At 47.6% G+C, this 20,283-nt stretch overlaps 1 protein-coding gene across 1 annotated transcript; it reads right to left on the reverse strand.

Moving 5' to 3' along the window:
* Positions 1–9,655: 9,655 nt before the first annotated feature.
* Positions 9,656–12,097, reverse strand: LOC123163138 (SKP1-like protein 1). The gene is made up of 2 exons (XM_044580900.1): positions 11,653–12,097; positions 9,656–10,029 (listed from the first exon to the last, which is right to left on the reverse strand). Exons 1-2 carry the CDS (start codon positions 12,007–12,009, stop codon positions 9,856–9,858), a joined length of 531 nt encoding a protein of 176 aa, XP_044436835.1. The 5' UTR covers positions 12,010–12,097; the 3' UTR covers positions 9,656–9,855.
* Positions 12,098–20,283: the final 8,186 nt, after the last annotated feature.

A 20,283-nucleotide genomic window follows, 5' to 3' on the forward strand; every position in this document is an offset into this window, starting at 1 on the left:
CAGAGCTCCAGCCATAGCACCTGGCCCATGACTCTATGCATCTACAACCTTCCTCCTTGGTTGTGCATGAAGCGGAAGTTCATTATGATGCCAGTGCTCATCCAAGGTCCGAAGCAACCCGGCAACGACATCGATGTGTACCTAAGGCCATTAGTTGATGAACTTTTACAGCTGTGGGGCAGACCTGGTGTCCGTGTGTGGGATGAGCACAAAAAAGAGGAATTTAACCTACGAGCGTTGCCTTTCGTAACCATCAACGATTGGCCTGCTCTTAGTAACCTTTCGGGACTGTCAAATAAGGGATACAATGCATGCACGCGCTGCTTACATGAGACTGAAAGTGTACATTTGCCAAATTGTAAGAAGAACGTGTACCTTGGGCATCGTCGATTTCTTCCGAAAATTCATCCAGTAAGAAAGAAAGGCAAGCATTACAACGGCAAGGCAGATCACCGGCCGAAGCCTGCAGAACGCACTGGTGCTGAGGTATTTGATATGGCCTCCCCAACCACGACTAAAGGTTACCCTTTAGTCGCGGGTCGCCTCCCCAACCGCGACTAAAGGGGGGGATATAAATACAAGGGCCCGAACCCTTTCTCGTCTTCTCCGATTCAACACCGCGCCGAAGGCCTGCCGCCGTCGCCCTCGCCCTCGACGCCGCCCGCCGTCGCCCTCGACGCCGCCCGCCGTCGCCCTCGACGCCGCCCGCCGTCGCCCTCGCCCTCGACGCCGCCCGCCGTCGCCCGCCGTATGTTTGCCGCGCGCCGCCTCCCTCGCCCTCGTCGGCCGCGCGCCGCCTCGCTCGCCCTCGTCGGCCGCGCGCCGCCTCGCTCGCCCGCCCTCAACGCCGTCGGCCGGCCTCCGTACTGCCGCGCGCGCACGGGCCACCGGTCTCAGACAGAGAGCGAGATCGTGGAGAGAGAGAGGGGCGCCGCAGGCCACCGGAATTTTTTCTTTTTTTTCTTTTTTTTTGTTCTTTTTAATTTTAACTAGTTAATTAGTTTAACAAAAACGGTAAAATAACTTAAAACTTGATAATTAACAAAAAAAACCGTAAAATTTGATAATTAACAAAAAAACGTATATAAAACTTGATAATTAACAACAAAAAAGTAAAACTTGATAATCAATATATACAACGACCCCGCGCGTCAATGTACAACGATCCCGCTTTAAAAAAATGTACACGACCCCGCGCATATACGGAGAGGGGGAGGCGAGGGGGGCGGCGATGCGCGCGGTGTTTTTTTTGGGATCGAGAGGGGGCGGCGAGGGTTATACATGTGTGTTGTCCTCGCCTCCCTCTCCGTGACGCCGTCGTCTGCCGCCCCGTCTCGCGCTCTACCGCGACACCCTCTCCCACCCCTTCCTCGCCCCCTCCTTTTGCCACCGCCCTTTCGCCACCGCCACCGCCACCACCCCCCTTCTTCACTTAATTAATTTGTTTTTACTACATGTTTTCAGGACTGACATAATGGCGGACGATAGAGCTGACCCGATTATGGACAACTATGATCCGGACGGTGAAGCACATATGTTCGGCATCATAAACGGCGATATTCTATATGTGCCGACCGGACAAGAAGAAGATGATATCTCTTCTTATCTGAACCTTGACGGTGAAGATGAAGGGCGCCGTCAGCAAGATGATGCCGAACAAACGTCGATAAACGACGATCTTCAAATGGAAGTAGCAACCACCTCCGGCGCTGAAGTATATATATACATTGAGCCTCTGGTGATACAAACTAACTGATTTGAATAAATATGTGTGTACTAACGCGCGCGACTCTCTTTCTTATTTTAGCCCTCGGCCGGATCGTCGAAACAATCGAGTACGTCGTCAAAGCGTGGCGCAACCAAGACGATGAAACAAGGAGAAACATGCACCATCGAGGTTGTCGACAGTGCAACCGGCAGGCCGCTGGAGCCCCGCAAGAACGCCACCAAGTTTGTCAACCAATGCGGAGCCGTTGTTAGAGACAACGTCTCGATCACCGTCCAGGAGTGGAATAAGCCAAAGAAGGCACGAATTGCTGGTTTCACTTTTGTCGATAAGAGAACAAAAAAAGATTGCTTCAAGAAGCTTATGGAACATTTCGTTCTACCTCCGGAATACAACAAATTCGATGAGGAGGGTAACAAGATTGAGGAAAACAAGGAGAGGAGGAGGCTAGTCAAACAGTTCGCTCTTCATAAGATGGCCGACGCATTCCGGAAATTCAAGCAAAATCTAGCCCATGACTTTGTCAAGCAGAACAAGACTCCGGATTTCAAAGGACAATATGAGAAACTGAAACATGATTGGCCAGAATTTGTGAAGCAAAAGAAATCGGAGCAGTTCATTCAAATATCGAAAAAAATAAGGAAAATGCGGCTAAGAAGGAGTACAATCATATTATGGGGCCAGGAGGGTATCGCCTTTGGGAGCCTAGGTGGGAGAAGATGGAGAACGAGCTGAGGGCGCGAGGAATCCGTCCAGGTACGGAGGGATGGGACCCAAGGGCCAAAAGCTGGTGGTACGGGCATGGGGGAACGCTGAACCCGGAGACAGGGGAGTGTGTTTACCGGGCAAAATAATTAAACCCACCCAAGCCCTTATTGACGCAATGAGGGATGCTCAAGAGGGGAAGATCAAGTTCAACAGAGAGAACGACGCGCTGACAAAAGCCCTCGGGAATCCTGAACACGGAGGACGTGTACGAGGCATGGGGCACATTCCGTGGAAAATAGGGTTCCCCCAGAATGATGACCCGTACGGTTACAGAAGCCGGAAGAGAAAGATGGATCGGGAAGCAGATGTTGTGGCGCGGTTGGCATCGGAAATGGATGTGATGAAGAAAACCGTGAGTGTACTAGTAGCCGAAAGAGATGCAGCTCGGGCGCAGCATGAAGATCATCCAGCGGATCTCAGAAGCCAGCAGCGGAGAAGCAGTGTGGCTTCCACGGAGGCCCCACCGGCTGGTGCAGATGCACCGACGATCGAAATTACTGCACCGGAGCCTCTGGTGGTCGAAATTACTGCACCGGAGCCTCTGGTGGTCGAAATTACTGCACCGGAGCCTCCTCGCTACCCCGTGGACGATATAAAGGAGATGAAAGAATGTCATCTGTATTATCCTATCGGGAACATGTCCATGAAGGTAGCCATCGGCAGTGCTTTACCATGTTTACCTGGAGCACTCCACCACAACAACCCCATTCAAGATGGCTATGCTCGTGTCACGGTGGAGGACATAGTCCAAGGGTTTGAGGACCTGGAGATTGACATTGCTACACCTGAAGGGGAGAAAAGACTTGGAGATGTCAAGCGCCATTTCATTCTATGGCAAAAGAAGTTTATCAAGTTTCCAGGCGAGGCGCCAAGGACAACAAGTCCACCCCCCCTACGGTGGTGGCGGTTCACCTACACCTCCATCACGTCAGCCGACGCCCCCTAGTCCACAACGTCCGGCGGGTGATCAGACGCCGCCCCCCAGTCCTCGTCCGGCGGGTGATCAGACGCCGCCCCCCAATCCACCTCCGGCAAAGAAGCAGAAGCAGTCCTGGATTATTAACCCGGACCCTTATGTACCTAAGACCACAAAGGTACCGGAGCCATCACTGAAGCCTCTCCCCACAAGGCCTTGGGAACGTAGTGCCGAGGAAACTGCCGCGGCCGCGGCTGCTGATCATGAGAAATGGAAGGCGGACTGCAAGAAGAAAAGAGAGCCCGAGCCCAAGCCAGTATTTTCTGATGAGCAAAAGAAGTGGGCTAAGTCATTTTTGAGCACACCGTCCCAAGCCGCGAAGAATCTGCCTGACGACTATGCACGTGAACTTCGTAGGCAGGCACTCATGTTGAAGGAGAAGAAAGAGCGGGCGGAGAACCAGGAGAACAAAGCCTTGGAGGAGGCCGAGGAAACGGAATTAGAAAGTAAAAAAAGCGGGAAACGAGTTGCCCAGCTCGGGGAACAAAGTAAACAATCGATTGCCCCGCTTATAGTGAAAGCCGCCGGTCCGGATGACCCCGATATCATAGCAGCTGCGGCAGCACATGGATTGACTGTAACGAGTGCCAGAGAACAAGCGGCCAACTTAGGTATTACTCTTCGTGAACTGTTAGGCCTTGATGAGGCGCCAGTGAAGGAGGTAGTAATTACATATGTGAAGAATGGGCCTCTCGTCGAGCCTGCGCAGGAAGAGGATCTACCTCCACAAATGAAAGGTCTGCTGAAATGGTACAAGGGTTACATAAAAAATAAAAACGCCAAAGAATATATTTATGCGGAAGTTAGATATGAGCATCACTTCAAACATTACTATGTACAAATTCATCTGAGTGAATTGTTCCAGCTTTTCAATCTGCGCGAGCTCGACAAATCTATCATCAGTTGCTACGTTCTGTAAGTGATTTATTTCTACCCCATCTCGTTCATATTGCCTGCACTATATATATGTCCTAACTATATTGTTGTGTCCGCTATTATACATGCAGAATGAAGATTAAGGAATGCAGAGTAAGGAACATCCATGATGTTGGGTTCATTGACCCACACATCGTTAATGGATATGTGTTGGAGCATCACCCCGCCGACATGGAGGCAGACCTGTGGCAGTTTCTTACAAAGCAGGAACTCAAAAGTGATATTCTATTTCCTTACCATTTTGGGTGAGTGTTTCTGTCTTGAGCACATTCTCTTTTGTTTACTCCATGCATGGTATGTGGCCGGCTAATCGATGAGTTATGCATGACGTACTGTGCATGTATCGTGTCCGCAGGTTCCACTGGATTCTGCTAGTAATTAAAGTTGACACCTCAGAATGTCTCGTCCACGACTCTCTGAATAAGGATCCAAAGCTTTGGGGCGGCATGAGAAGAATGCTGCAGAAGTAATTATTTTCATTCATTTGCGCTCTATATCGATCGGCCTATTTCGTTCATTTCCTAATATCAAGTAACTAATAACTCTCTTGTTCATTTAATTTTCTTTGCCTCGTAGGGTTTGGAGACGGTTCGTAGATACAAAGGTCGGTGAATTCAAAAAAGAGCTAGAATTCAAAAGGTCAAAGGCTAAGAATGGTGAGGATATTCAGCCAGCGGGGACCAATCTATGTGCATACTATGTCTGTGAGATGATCCGGAGATACACCTCTGAGCGGGTTCCGAGTGATACCAATGCTCAGAGGAATAACCTCCGGATGATGCTTAGTCCAGAAGCTCGCTTCCGACCACTTCAAGAGGAACTAGCTGGATGGTTCAGGAGGGAAGTCCTCCATCCTAAAGGAGAACACCATTACGAGGACGTAGAACTTTATATGCATTAAATTATGTATGGAAACTTGTTCAAAATTGTATATGGTCATCCGATGATATTGAATATATATTGTATATTCCTCTTGAATTCTTTTTGGTTCTAATTTCAAATTTGTTTGAAATTGTACATTCATATGCATGTATGTAGTACCGTAGAATATGTGAAACTCCTTCAAAATTAAAATAAAGCACAAAAGAAATAAAACAATACAAATTAAACAGAAAACAGGTTTAGGGGGGGCTAAAACCCTAAACCTGCGGCGGCCTTTACTCGCGGTTGGCCAGAAGAACCGCGACTAAAGGTCCTCCGCCCCGACGGCCGACTGGCGCCCACGTGGACGGGCCTTTAGTCGCGGTTCTTAAGCAACCGCGACTAAAGGGGGGGCCTTTAGTCGCGCCTATTTGGTCGCGGTTGCGCAACTGCGACTAATGGCAGTTGTGAACCGCGACCAAAGGCCCTTTTTCCACCAGTGCACCCTGCGATCAGCGCCACACAGCGCTATGCATAGACCTCCATTCTGTGTGCGTGAAACGCCGTCATCTATCACCAGGTATGATCCACAGAGGCATAGGATTTTGAATCGACCCTGTCAAATGTAATCGGGGACACGCGAAAATTGTTAAGTGTGTTGTCTGTGACTGGTGTCATAACTTACAAGTGAAGCATTTCTTGGAAAATAGAATACATATTAATGACTCCATATTCATCAGCAATGGATCTTGGAACTGCAAACTTGAACAAATACCTCCTGTCCTAGGTTGCTAACAACATATCATGACTTCATTTGACGACAAAGAACAGAAGTAGTCAGCTTTACTTATACCAAGACAACACATCAACAACGTATACACATCAAAGATGCAGCTACAAAATATGGAACCACAGGAAGGAGAGCACTGCGATGACAAATACTAGAGAACAACTGACATTACTGCCGGTAACAGAGCATAATAGACCGTGCTAGACCATGTTGCATATATAAAGAATAGGATCAGAGATTTCACAGGACGAAAATGAGATGATAGGTCCATGAAAATGGGTTTTTCGTCCTGGGCAGGCCGGAGACGCGGCTGCATGACATTCTTTGGGCCGTCCATGACGGGAAAAATCATGGTAGAAGCGAGGGCGAGGAAAACAAAACTAATTAAACAGTCTACATCCTTCACTCTCGGATCGAGTTGATGTCCATGCCGCAGGACCGCGACTCCATCTGCCGCATCATGCCCGTCCACCCGCTCATCATCGCGTCCGACGGCAGCTCCTCCTCTCCGCGGGGCATCGGCATCAGCGGCGAAGGCCCCTCTTCCTCCGCCTCGCCTCCAACTCCATCTTCGCCCCTGCCCCTGCCCCCGTTCGCATCGCCGGTCTGTTCTTCCTCCGCCGCAGCAGACTCCTTCCCAGCCTTGCCCTTCCTGCTCTTCTTCAACCCCGCGTACATGAAGCTCCCCACAATCACCTGCACCAACACGCACAATCACCTCATCATTCATTTCTGGAACACAACAGACCAAGGATGAATTAATGAAATGCTGATGTTTCAGTGAAAAAAAAAGAAGCGAGTGATCACCTGAATTGTCCCGGCTGCTGTCAGGACTCCACCAACGCTTCCTCCAATCACCCTGCGATCAGCGCCACACAGCGCTATGCATAGACCTCCATTCCATGTGCGTGAAACGCCGTCATCTATCACCAGGTATGATCCACAGAGGCATAGGATTTCGAATCGACCCTGTCAAATGTAATAGGGGACACGCGAAAATTGTTAAGTGTGTTGTCTGTGACTGGTGTTATAACTTACAAGTGAAGCATTTCTTGGAAAAATAGAATAAATATTAATGACTCCATATTCATCAGCAATGGATCTTGGAACTGCAAACTTGAACAAATACCTCCTGTCCTAGGTTGCTAACAACATATCATGACTTCATTTGACGACAAAGGACAGAAGTAGTCAGCTTTACTTATACCAAGACAACACATCAACAACGTATACACATCAAAGATGCAGCTACAAAATATGGAACAACAGGAAGGAGAGCACTGCGATGACAAATACTAGAGAACAACTGACATTACTGCCGGTAACAGAGCATAATAGACCGTGCTATTGCTACATAATAGACCATGCTGCATATATAGAGAATAGGATCAGAGATTTCACAGGACGAAAATGAGATGATAGGTCCATGAAAATGGGTTTTTCGTCCTGGGCAGGCCGGAGACGCGGCTGCATGACATTCTTTGGGCCGTCCATGACGGGAAAAATCATGGTAGAAGCGAGGGCGAGGAAAATATGGGGGAGTTCCAGGTTACGGTGGGTGGTCGGGGCTGGGCAATGCATTGTGGTTTGTGCGTTTCGCTTGTGTACATGCGTGTGTGCGAGGCGTTGGGCTCTAACTAAACCGAGCGATCGCACTGCTAGCTACGTTACTGAAGCCGAGCGATTGATCCCTTGGCTATTAACTGAACTCGAGTGATTCATTCACTGCTGACTAAACCCGAGCGATTCCTTCGCTATTGCTCCTAACTGAACCCGAGCGATTGCTCGCATCTGCTGCTTATTGAAGCCGATCGAGCCCCCGTGCGAGACGTAGCCAGCCAGTGTTGGGTTGACTCTCGATGATCAGTGACCGTTGCTACCGTGCACATGGTACGTAGAACGAGTCAAGACATGGTGAGTCGAGCCGGTTGGTTGGTTGTGGATGAACAGTTCCCGGTGGGGGTTTGATGAAGAGGACCCCGTGGTAGTAGGCCGTTGCCGCGGGATGAACAGGACCCCAAGGAGGCCATCGCACCCTAGCCGGTTGGGGGTGGATGAACAGGACCCTCTGGAGCCTCTATGCATAGTAGCCGGTGGATGAACAGTAGCTGGTGGAGGCTGGAGGAGGTCGATGGTGGATAAATAGTAGCTCGTGGAGGCTGGGGCGCAGCAGTAGATGGTGGATGAACAGGACCTTGTTTTGACCGTAAGCGCTCCAACACAAGTCCGTTTCCTCCGTTTTACGGTACGCCACACCCCTCCCTATCAACAGGACCCCGTTTCGACCGTAGGCACTCGAATACAAGTTTTTTTCCTCTGTTTTGCGGTAGGCCAGACCCTTCCCGATAAACAGGACCCATTTCGACCGTACGTGGCCCAACAGAAGGCCCATTTCCTCCGTTCTGTGGTACGCCAGACCTCGTTTCGGCTATTACATCTAAGCCGGTTGGCTCCTAATGAACACGACATATTCCATTGCCTCCCAATAAACACGACGCATTATGTTGCCTCCCGATGAACACGACACATTACGTATGCGCGAGTATGCGTTCGAGACCACACCCGTATGTACGTACGTGGATGTATTTTTTAGCATCTGGTTGTCCGTACGTGTACTCTGTTTTGACTGGATTGCCTCAACTGCTACCGCTCCTTACTCGGACATGGTTCATCGTGGCAAACAGACCGATCGACCGGTATGTACACAGACAACGCTACGTATGCTTCGACCAGGTGGGTTCCAGCTGTCGGGGGGCAAGGAGGCATTTCCTTGTGTGTGAATATATAGCTGGTGGGTCCCAGTGGTCAGAGGCGGAATCATATATTTTTTGCCCATAATAAGGAGTCACTTCCTTGGGAGCAAAGATGTTGTTGGTGGGTCCCAGCTGTCAGGAGCAGGCATAAGGAGGCACTTCCTTCCTTGCGAAGATATACATGGTGGGTCCCAGCTTTCATGGGGAGGAATAATTTTTATTTTCGCGTCACAAGGAGGCGGTTGCAGTGTGCGTCCATGGACCTGGTGCATCCCCACTGTCAGCCTCTCCACGTATAATCCTCTTCCGACGACTCTCGTTTGTTGACCACGTTGACCACGCCGTGCCGAGCGCACCAAGGCGGTGGACAACGGCGAGGCCCCGGACGGCAACGAGCCGGTGATGGGAAGACTCGGCAGTGGAGTCACAGACGGAGAGGTGTACGAGGGTTAACTGATTCTGGTGCGGCGTGGTTCTGCAGTCAGTAGAGAATAACATCACTCTTTTATTCATTTAAATGGATTTTTTGTAAAAAAAATTGTAAATATAATCCTAAAACCCTATATGTTTTAGTGTGGCCTTGCCATGGTCGTAAGTGGTTACCATAAAAATTTCAGGTCTTCTAAAATTAGTTTGATCCCTCAAATAATTTAAGCAACAACTTTTATTTTTATTTTATTAGGATTGTAAAGAGAGAGCGGAAGAACAAGGACCGTCTCTTAAGTAACAAGAGCATCCATGCATCTTGATCGATGAACAAAACAGACATGAATAACCAACGAAGAAGCCCAAATCACATGGTGGAAATCAGTGAAAAAATAATGATAAGCAAGCAAAACATCAACTTGACAATAACGATTCATTTGACAAATGATAATTGATGACCACCATATTATTTTTGCAAACATAACCACTGAATAAGTTCACCAACACCACCTTATAGACTCTTGGTTCATTACAACCATTATGACATAAACAAGCACACTGAAATGTAGACATGGGTAATACTAAGTGTTCATTACTTCAGCGCGGCCTAGATGTTCCTCTACTCAAAGGCCCATTGGTTTTCCCTGCGGATCTTCTCCTCCTCCTCGGGTCTTAATTTCTCATTGATGTTGAAGATCTTGCGGATCTCCTCTGGCGTCTTTCCCGTGATCATGTCGGCGATGGTCTGGCAAGTCAGGTCTAGGAGCCCCCTGATGTTGAGGTGGTTCGCAGCCTGGGAGGGGGCAAAAGAGCAAAAGGAATAATGGTGTGTCAGAGGGAAGCATTGGTTTACAAAAACATGGATAATTACATATACCACCTACATAGAGGTTTTTGCGACAAACTAAAACACAAAACAAGGTGTGCAATAATCAAAAGATATTCATTCAAAGGGGTTAACATAAATGGATCGATAGTCAAGAAAAGTTAACATAACTGTCACAAAATAGAGTGAGATCAGACACAGCTACATACATTCCTCATGATAAATGATCCGCAGGGAACAATAAAGTTAGAAACATAGTTATCTATCATAGTAAAATCAAACCACAACACAAAACATGTGTTTAGGGGTCAGTAATATATGAAACTGGAATATGTATTGCAAGTGAAGATGGCACATGTGAGATCGAAATCTTATCTATGATAAAATAAGATAACTATAAGAAAAGAAACTAAAAGTAAATAGTGCTAAACTCTTGCAAACAAGATCAGGATTTTATAGTGGCCATGGGAAGTCATGTGTGGTTTCACTTCAAACGATGGAAAGCATCATCACTTCTAACATGGACAGGCACAATGTATCATCTCGTGATTTAGCTACAAGGATGTAATGTTAATAGAACCACAATCAATACTCAACCAATGCTAGATAGAAGAAGGCATTCGTAGATGACATGGATCAATAGTGGTATCTAAAAGATTAGTTGAGATCATAAATATTTGATACAAAGTTAGAAACATTAGCATGTTGATGTGATTTAGCTATCACTATGTATACAGCAAAATAAATAGTAACTCGATGCTAGATAGAAGAAAAAGGCATTCATTGTTGACATATGGACCAGTAGTGAAACCTATAAGATAATAAAGACATAGATAGCAAAATTAGAAAGAAGTGTGTGATCTACAATGCATAATTACAAATATCAAAGTAGTAATGTATGATATTGGATTTATGTATTATAACTAAGGATGACACATGCGACAAACCACCCTATCTATGATAAACCAACATAACTAAACAAATTCAGAGCAGATCTACTAAAGTCTAGCATACAAGATCATAATTTCACACTAGATATGGACATTCATGCATGGTTCAAATCTAGAAACAACAGTGACAAATATAGAAACATCAGACCATATATTGCTCTGTGTGGTCTGATGTTTCCGCAAGTTATTGAAAGAGAAACCACTCAATCATCATCCCATATATGTAGTCTACAAACAAAATAATAGTGAATCTAATAATTTAAAATGTTTCTAGGTTATTCATATATAGTGAAGCATATTAGACCAGATGAACATGGAAATGTAAATTAATATAGCTCCCCAGATAATGCGCGAACCTAGCTATTAGGGTTAGTATGTATGGTCGGCTGCTTTCTACATCGCCAATAACAACTCTTTGTGACCTAAACCTAATCCATTGTGTAACCTAACCTAATCCAATCGAGTCAAATCTACCTTGATGAAGGTACGAGGACATATTCCAATCTATCCAAATCTCAATCAGACACAAGTAACAAGCCAAACTAAACAAAAACAATCTTGATTCCATCAATGGGGGATAGTAAAAAAATAGATCTAGAGAATTTCAAGGAACAAATCAAAGGATGGAAAGTAATCACACCAGTGCGAGGTCGAATATGGTGGCCGTGTCGACCTTGACGAAATTGGCGTCCCAGTTTTTGAGGTCCTCTGTGGGCGCCGCAGGCACAGCCGATGTAGCACCTAACGGCCTAGCTCCTCCTCCAAAATCAGATGTGTCGGCGGCCTTTGCTTGGACGTGTTTGTTGCAGTACTCAATGACCTTGGAGAGGATCTTTGAGTTGACATTGTGGAGCAACAAGCCGTTGTCAGTATAGTCGTCCTCGATCATGTGCCGGATCATTTGCGACTCCATGGCCACCGCCTGCTCCACCTCAAACTCCTTACCGTCTGAACTCTTGAGCTTGATGATCTTCTTCTTGCCCTCTGCGGCCGCCATCGGGTGGATCGGAGCTAGGGTTGGGGTGGGGAAATTGGGGATCGAGGAAACCCTAACTAGAAGAGGAAACTCTAGCGGCGGCGGAAGAAAGGAGGAAAGGTGGGGTGTTTTGTTGCAGGGTTGATTGGGCTTTTGGGGAATTTATTTTGGGCCGATTGAGCAACGTTTGGATGGGTAGATATGTAGCTTACGGGCCTCAGAAAGAAACGAAGCCAAATAATACAAAACAAGATGAAATCAAACCAATTTTTTTACGAGTTCAAAGGGGTCAAACTAGAAAATTCATATTTTCCAATTTGATGAAGACAACATTGGTATCTTCGGTTGGAACAACTTTAGCACCTTCCCAGGATGTGGGCTCGCCTTATAAGTTGGCCCACATGGCGAAGGTTGAACTTCTATTTATTGTTTTGTGAATCGACAGGCTTAACGCATGCCGAATGATTTTCTGTCAAATCAAAAACATGCAGAAAACAGTAACTGGCTCTAGGCATTGAATTTATAGTTTAGTTCAGAAAAACAATATAAATTGCTATGGATGGTATTATAATAGCATGAATCAATCAAAAATTATAGGTAAGTTTGAGACGTATGAGTCACCGAGCAGAACATAGTACATACGCGTATACCTTCACCGCTATGAACGATGTAAGATTCGTTGGGTACTTTCTGCTAGCTCACGGGGTACATATTTAATTTGTACACATATATTGTTTTTGCGGCTGCTTCGAGCCGCAGGAAATTTGTGGATATTACATGTTGATACATCGACCATCACCGAATTACTCTTATAAAGGATGCTGGAGTACTCTTGACGCCCCCTTCTGCCTGCCACTCCACCGTCCAACCATGTTGGGTCGTTCCCCACCCCTATGAGCGTGGGGTGCCCCTGGTCTGGCAGCTTTTCTTTGCCACTGCGTGCACATTTCTTGCAATGAGGGTGGTGTCTAAGACCAACTCCAATGCGCCGACGCGTTCTGTCTATGCACGTCGGTTTGGGTCGAAATGAACACAAACTGCGGCCCAATGTGCCGACGCAAACGGGCGAGTGTCCGCTTTTTGTCTGCTCGCGACTCATTTCAGGACAAGATTTGAGTCGGGTTTGCATCAGCACGGACATGACGTGGACGCACGCGACGCCCGTCCTTGTCCTCCCCCTAGCCTGTCATTCGGTGGCACATTGGCAATTACCCTCCTCTCCCGTCCAAAACTAAGACACCCGGGCACCCTGCCTTCACCGTTGTCGCCCAGTTCCGGCCGGTTGGACATTGCCCAGGCCGCTGCCCGCACCCAAAAACCTCCCCCGACAACACGCCGCTCTCGACAGGCACCCTTGTGTGACGCCCCTGATTCAATCGTACACTAATCATGCACGCAAACGTGTACGATCAAGATCAGGGACTCACGGGAAGATATCACAACACAACTCTAAAACATAAATAAGTCATACAAGCATCATAATACAAGCCAGGGGCCTCGAGGGCTCGAATACAAGTGCTCGATCATAGACGAGTCAGCGGAAGCAACAATATCTGAGTACAGACATAAGTTAAACAAGTTGCCATAAGATGGCTAGCACAAACTGGGATACAGATCGAAAGAGGCGCAGGCCTCCTGCCTGGGATCCTCCTAAACTACTCCTGGTCGTCGTCAGCGGGCTGCACGTAGTAGTAGGCACCTCCAGCGTAGTAGGAGTCGTCGTCGAAGGTGGCATCTGGCTCCTGGGATCCATCGTCTGGTCGCAGCAATCGGATAGAGATAGGGGGAAAAGGGGGAACAAGGCAACCGTGAGTACTCATCCAAAGTACTCGCAAGCAAGGAGCTACACTACATATGCATGGATATATGTGTAAAGGGCCATATCAGTGGACTGAACTGCAGTATGCCAGAATAAGAGGGGGATAGCTAATCCTGTCGAAGACTACGCTTCTGGCAGCCTCCGTCTTGCAACATGTAGAAGAGAGTAGACTGAAATCCTCCAAGTAGCATCGCATAGCATAATCCTACCCGGCGATCCCCTCCTCAATGCCATGTTAGAGAGCGACCACCGGGTTGTATCTGGCACTTGGAAGGGTGTGTTTTATTAAGTATCCGGTTCTAGTTGTCATAAGGTCAAGGTACAACTCCAAGTCGTCCTGTTACCGAAGATCACGGCTATTCGAATAGATTAACTTCCCTGCAAGGGTGCACCACATTACCCGACACGCTCGATCCCATTTGGCCGGACACACTTTCCTGGGTCATGCCCGGCCGCGGAAGGTCAACACGTCGCAGCCCCACCTAGGCATAAGAGAGAGGTCAGCACGCCGGTCTAAACCTAAGCGCACAGGGGTCTGGGCCCATTGCCCTTAGCACACCTGCACGTTGCGAGGGCGGCCGAAAGCAGACCTAGCCTAGCAGGCGTTCCAGTCCAATCCGGCGCGCGCCGCTCCGTCGTTGACGTCACGAAATGCTTCGGCTGATACCACGATGCCGGTTGCCCATAACTTGTCCAACGTGGAGGTTAGTGCGTATAAGGTCAACGACCCAACTCAGATCAAATACCAAGATCTCGTTAAGCGTGTTAAGTATCCGCGAACGCCGAACAGGGCCAGGCTCACCTCTCACCCAGGTAGTCTCAACCTGCCCTGACGCTCCGCCACAAAGATCCACACAGAGGGCCGTTGGGACAAAGGTCCTTTCGGCCCCCAATCCGTGAATCACTCGCGGGTGCTCCACAAGCCGACCCGACTTTAGTCACCACATGTATCATGTATAAAGTATATAGTATATACCCGTGATCACCTCCCAAGTGATCACGGCCCGATAGTATAGCATAGCAGACGGACAAGAATGTAGGGCCACTAATGGAAAACTAGCATCCTATACTAGGCATGTAGGATTGCAGGTAAAGGTAACAACAGTAGTAGCAAGGACAAGCTATACAGCAGAATAGGATTAACGGAAAGCAGTAACATGGTACACTACTCTAATGCAAGCAGTATAGAGAAGAATAGGCGATATCTGGTGATCAAAGGGGGGGCTTGCCTGGTTGCTCTGGCAAGAGAGAGGGGTCGTCAACTCCGTAGTCGAACTGGGCAGCAGCAGCGTCGGTCTCGGTGTCTAGCGGAAGTAGAGGGGGAAGAAACAATGAATACAATGCAAACATATGCATGACGATGCATGTCAAAGCAAAGCGTGATGCTAGGCGTGCCCTAACGCAGTATGAGGTGATGTCGGTGAAGGGGGGGGACATCCGGGAAAGTATCCCCGGTGTTTCGTGTTTTCGGGCAGAGGAGCCGGAGGGGGAAAGTTGCGAGTTTGATAGGTTAGGGATGCGTGGCGGACGAACGGGCTGCGTTTCCGGGTTCGTCTCGTCGTTCTGAGCAACTTTCATGTACAAAGTTTTTCCATCCGAACTACGGTTTATTCATTATTAATTTTCAGAGACTTTATTCAATTTATAATTTATTATTATTAATTTAATTCGAAAATGGTATTACTGCATCAGCATGACGTCAGCATGACATCACCAGTCAATAGAGGTGTTGACTGGGTCAAGCTGACGCGTGGGTCCCATATGTCATTGACTTAGATTAAACATGTTAATTACTTAATTTCATTGATTAGGTTAACTAATTTTAATTAGCTTAGCTAAATAGAACTAATTAACTTAACTAATCAACTAATTATTTAGTTAATAATTACTTATTTATTTATTTTATTAACTTCCTTTTAAAAAAAATTGTTCCAGGGGCGTGGGCCCCTTGTGCCATTGTCCCATGGCCAAAGTGGGTTCGGGCGCTGCGAGTGAAGCCCCAACCCGATTGGGCACTGGCCCAGGCGAACGGTGTGGCGGGGCGCTGGCGACGGGCGTACGCCGGCGCGAGGTTGCGGCGGCAGGGCGATGCGTGGTGGAGTGAGAGCAGGGGAACGACGGCGCGGCAGTAGGGGGGTTATGTCCATGGCCGGGCGCACACAGGAGAGGCCGCGGTCGACAGCAGCTACAGCAGTACACGGGGTAGCGAGCCCGACGTTGACGCGACGGGCGCGACGAGGCGCGTGAGCTGCACGAGGGAGACCGAGAGGAGAAGGGGGAGGCGCTCACTGGGGCCGTAGGGTTCGGGCAGCGTGCTCGATGGAGGGTCGGGGTGGTCGGAGTCGGAGAGGTGGTCGACGAGGTGCGGGCCGTCGATGACGAAGCGGTCCGGCAGGGCGACCAACATCGGCGAGGCACGCGGAGGAGCAATGGCGAGCTGCAGGAGAGCGCCCACGCGCGCCGGCAGGCGCCGGCCACGGCCTGGTGCAGCCATGGGAGGCGCGGGCGGCAGGAGCGGGCGACAGAGGCGGGGTCGGCGACCGCGCAGGTCAAAGGAGGAGGCGGCGATGCGAGGGGGTCGGAACAGGGCAGGGAGCCGCGAGGAGGAGGCCGTGGCGTGGGGTGGCGTTCAACGTCGGCGGGTCGGGGACGAGGCGAGGCCGCTGCGTCAGGCGGGCTCCGCGCGAGGTAGATAAGGGGCACAGAGGCGGTCCTGAGTGGCAGTGCCGGTGCCGGCTGCGATGGCCGTAGCGGAGTGACGGTTTGCGTCGGGCGCGGCCATGCGGGAGGAGGGGATCGAGCAGGGGCGCCCCTTCCCCAGGCACGATGCGTGCGTGAGTGTGTGTGCGTGTGTTGCGTGTGGTGGCGGCGGGTGAGGGGACGAGGGGAAAGGTGGGGGGAGTGGGACTACGGGGGCAACGGGTTAGGGTTTCGCACCAGCGGGTTAAGGGAGTGGGGATGGGCCGGCCGGGCCGGCCGACTACTTGGCCAGCTGGGCCGAGGCCCAGCGGGCGGGGGGACTTTAATTTCTTTTGTATTTTTTTCTGTTTTGTTCTTTTTCTTTTACTGTTTTATTTTATTCTAGTTTTATAAAACATAAAAGTTGTACCTAAAATAGTAACACTAATTATACCTCTGCCACAAAAAGGTTTAACCCCCAAATAATATAGTTTAGTGTTTTATAAAATACCAAGGCATTTATTTATTTGTCTTACCTACTGTTTTAATTAATTAAATGCATTTAGACCTTTTATAAAAATGTGGTTTCTCCACCAACATTACTTATGAATTATTTGTCACATTTAGAACATTTTAGTTTTGACCTTTGAAAACGTTTATCGTTTGCTTGATTTTGAATATGAATTTGAATCGGTTCCGAACTAAAACGAGATTAGCGAAAGTAACCGAAGTGACGTGGCATCATTAGCAGGGAATTACTGTAGCTAAATACCCGGGCGTCACAATTCTCCTCCACTACAAGAAATCTCGTCCCGAGATTTATGAGGGGTCTAAGGGGGAAACGTTTGTTTACGAAATTCTAACAAATCTTCTCGGCCTTGGTTGCTCCTCTCAAAGTGGTCGATCCATTATATTGATGTCTTCATTTTTCTGCTTTAGGTCATCAAGATGAAGTCGACATCCTTTCCTTGGGGGTTCCATCGTACATACGAAAGAATAAGGGGGTTATTCCGGGAGAACGAACCTCTACAAGGTTGACTATCTGGTCGATAACATCGGGGAAGGTGGCGGAAAGTAACTCTCGAATTGAAACTTAAGTGAATATCGAGAGCAAGTAATGAGGTTTCATGGGAAGTTTCGAGCGAGCAGGCAACCGTTCGCTGCCTGAACAGGGCTTGAAAGGGGCTCAAAGCAATCGGGACTAAGTATTGCGTCCGGTAACAGATTTGATGATCTCTCAGAAGGTGGCTCGTGAATTACATACGAGGCCACACGCGAGGAAGAACCTTGGGAACAGGGGGTGCAGGAGAGTCAAGTTTCGATCCTGGGAACTGTGGGTTATGGGCCCACCATGTGGGTTAAAGGTAGGAAGGGGGGCTGACATCTTGCACGGTCACAATAGCAAGGCATGCTAGAGGGTAGCCTGTTAGTTATGTCGGCAACAACATCGATACCGAGGGCGAGGGACGAAGAGAACCATTTTCCTGCTCATTGAACGAGGCGGACCAATAGGCAAAGTTCCCATCCATCGGTGGTTACCGAAATGTCATCAACAATAGTAACAGGGTCTGACTGATAAGGTTGTACACCAAGGTGTTTTACATAAGCAGAAGATTACTACTGCTTATATAATATAGATCACAAGAAGGGTTAAGCAAACTAATGGAAAGGAAAGGTGATTACCAGGTTAAACAGGCAATGGAAAGGAAAATGTGTTTAAACACATATTTCAGGGATATATCCTTCCCAAGGCAAGCAGAGCATGCTATCCGTGGCAGGGTATAATGTAGAAAACTCTTTAGGTAGGGGAGAGAATTTTCATGACATTACCCATACAACGGTGTTTGGATAATTGAGCAGGAAGCATTTAGCATTGGGCTTCAAATGTTCTTGTTGAAAATCGGAGTACCACAAACATGCTTCGAGATAGCATTGCATGGCATTCAAGCAAAGGTCAGACTTTGGATACTCGGAGGATTCATCAGGAATAACTTATGGAATAAGTTTTACAATTCCCTCATGGAAGAATGGTTAACCTTGCCAAAAAGGAACAACTATAACAATAGGTCCTCCGGCCAGGTGTGCTAGGCATGACATCACCTTGCCGGGTCTTATGAAGACTAGCGTTATAACTCTTGTAAATATGTTCCAACCATCATATCTGACGGAGATTCAGATATGATTGGTGTCAGGATACCGCAAACTCGGGATGCCTGAGAAGAGCGGTGCAACCAAATTGTCGAGATGACATTGTAAGATTCTCGGGAATTGAACAGTGGGAGCGAGTTTCGGACAAGGGTTCATCATTAAACCAAGGAGAGGGTGAGGAGGTGCCTGATGGACTCAGCGACATTCCATTGAGATTTCAGAAGATGGATTTCCACGATTATCTGAACAAGGAGATAACATTGTCGAAACAAATGATATAATGATGTATGCTTGAGGAAAACATACACAATTAAACATTGGTTGAAAAGTGCACCCGAAATATGACCTTAGGCAGCAAGATCACTGTTAGAGTGACGATTCAATAACCAACAGTCTAAGAACGAACTATCGATCATTAACTTCAAAGCAATAGGGTTGCTAGAAGTACAAAACTCAAGCAGCATCGTCAGCATATTGGTATCTCGGTTAAAAACAACATGGGGACCAAGGAAGAATGGTGATGGTGATAAGTATCACTTGTATCAAGAATTCTCCAGAGGTGGTGAAATTCTCACAACATTGAGGACATAAGAGATGTTAATGTTCCAAGGTAAAGAAGAACAATTACTGGATAGCAAGGAACTCAAGGTATAACACAAAACACGAACAAGTTTGTGTTGGAGGGAAGGCAATAAAGTGGCCGATATAACACAACTCATCGAGGGCAAGGATGGTATTTCTCTTCATGAATCCGGTTGATATCCTGGAAGAGCTCATAAGGTTGATGATGATCACGACACATTTGTCGAGAGATTTCATGAAGATGTAATCAATCAGCGACGACATCAAGTCAAAGGAATGATGAAGCAAGAGGTTATTGGAACCACAGTTACGACACAAACTCGAACTCAAGCTTGTTGTTTAAGGTGAAAGGGTATGACGAGGAAAATCGACGTAAGCTTAGCTATCGTCGCAAATTGGTGCTCCGAGAATAAGGACCAGGTAGCACAGTTAGAATCATCACGACAATGATATAGTCAAACAGGCTAGGAATGGCATGATCGGGTACAAACTCGTACTTATAGAAGCTTACTGAAGAGTTGTTGAACCGTAGTGCGGACTCGGTTCAGTTATTGGTGTCCTTGAGTGTTTAAAAACTCAGAGCCCGTGAAAAATTGGAATCAGTGGGAATGTAGCACTTGATGAAGAACTCATAAGAAGTTACGCAGTTCCATGATAATCTCGAGATACCAGGGGGTAATACTCGACGACAGATCAAAGTAGAGGTTGGACTGGGGTATTGCTCTACAGAAGACAAGTGCTTAAACTTGCACGAGAAATGGTATTTAAAAGAGAACATGGTCGGAACCACGATTGCAAAAGGCCAGATCCCAGATATAAGATGAAGTTATACCAAAGGGATAATTAATTTAAGAGAAGCTTTAATGACAAGATCTACATCGTGTCCATGGGCATGAACACAAGTTCAAGATCAACTCCCACTTCTCCAATGCATAACCTTTCGTTCACTTCTCATTTTCGAGGAGGTTGTAGTGTTGAAATTTTATCTGGCAAAATACCAGGAGTGTATGACTCGTGAGAACTTTCTAGTTCACACATATTAAGGAAGGCATAGGTTCAAGCCATCG

Source organism: Triticum aestivum, chromosome 7B (assembly GCF_018294505.1).
Source record: "Triticum aestivum cultivar Chinese Spring chromosome 7B, IWGSC CS RefSeq v2.1, whole genome shotgun sequence".
Classification (NCBI taxonomy): Eukaryota; Viridiplantae; Streptophyta; class Magnoliopsida; order Poales; family Poaceae; genus Triticum; species Triticum aestivum.

Coding starts and splice junctions, on each gene's coding strand:
- LOC123163138 (XM_044580900.1), bottom strand. CDS start 12,009: ATGGCGGCCGCAGAGGGCAAGAAGAAGATCATCAAGCTCAAGAGTTCA. Junction 10,030..11,652: donor CCATATTCGACCTCGCACTG/GTGTGATTACTT, acceptor GCCCCCTCCCAG/GCTGCGAACCACCTCAACAT.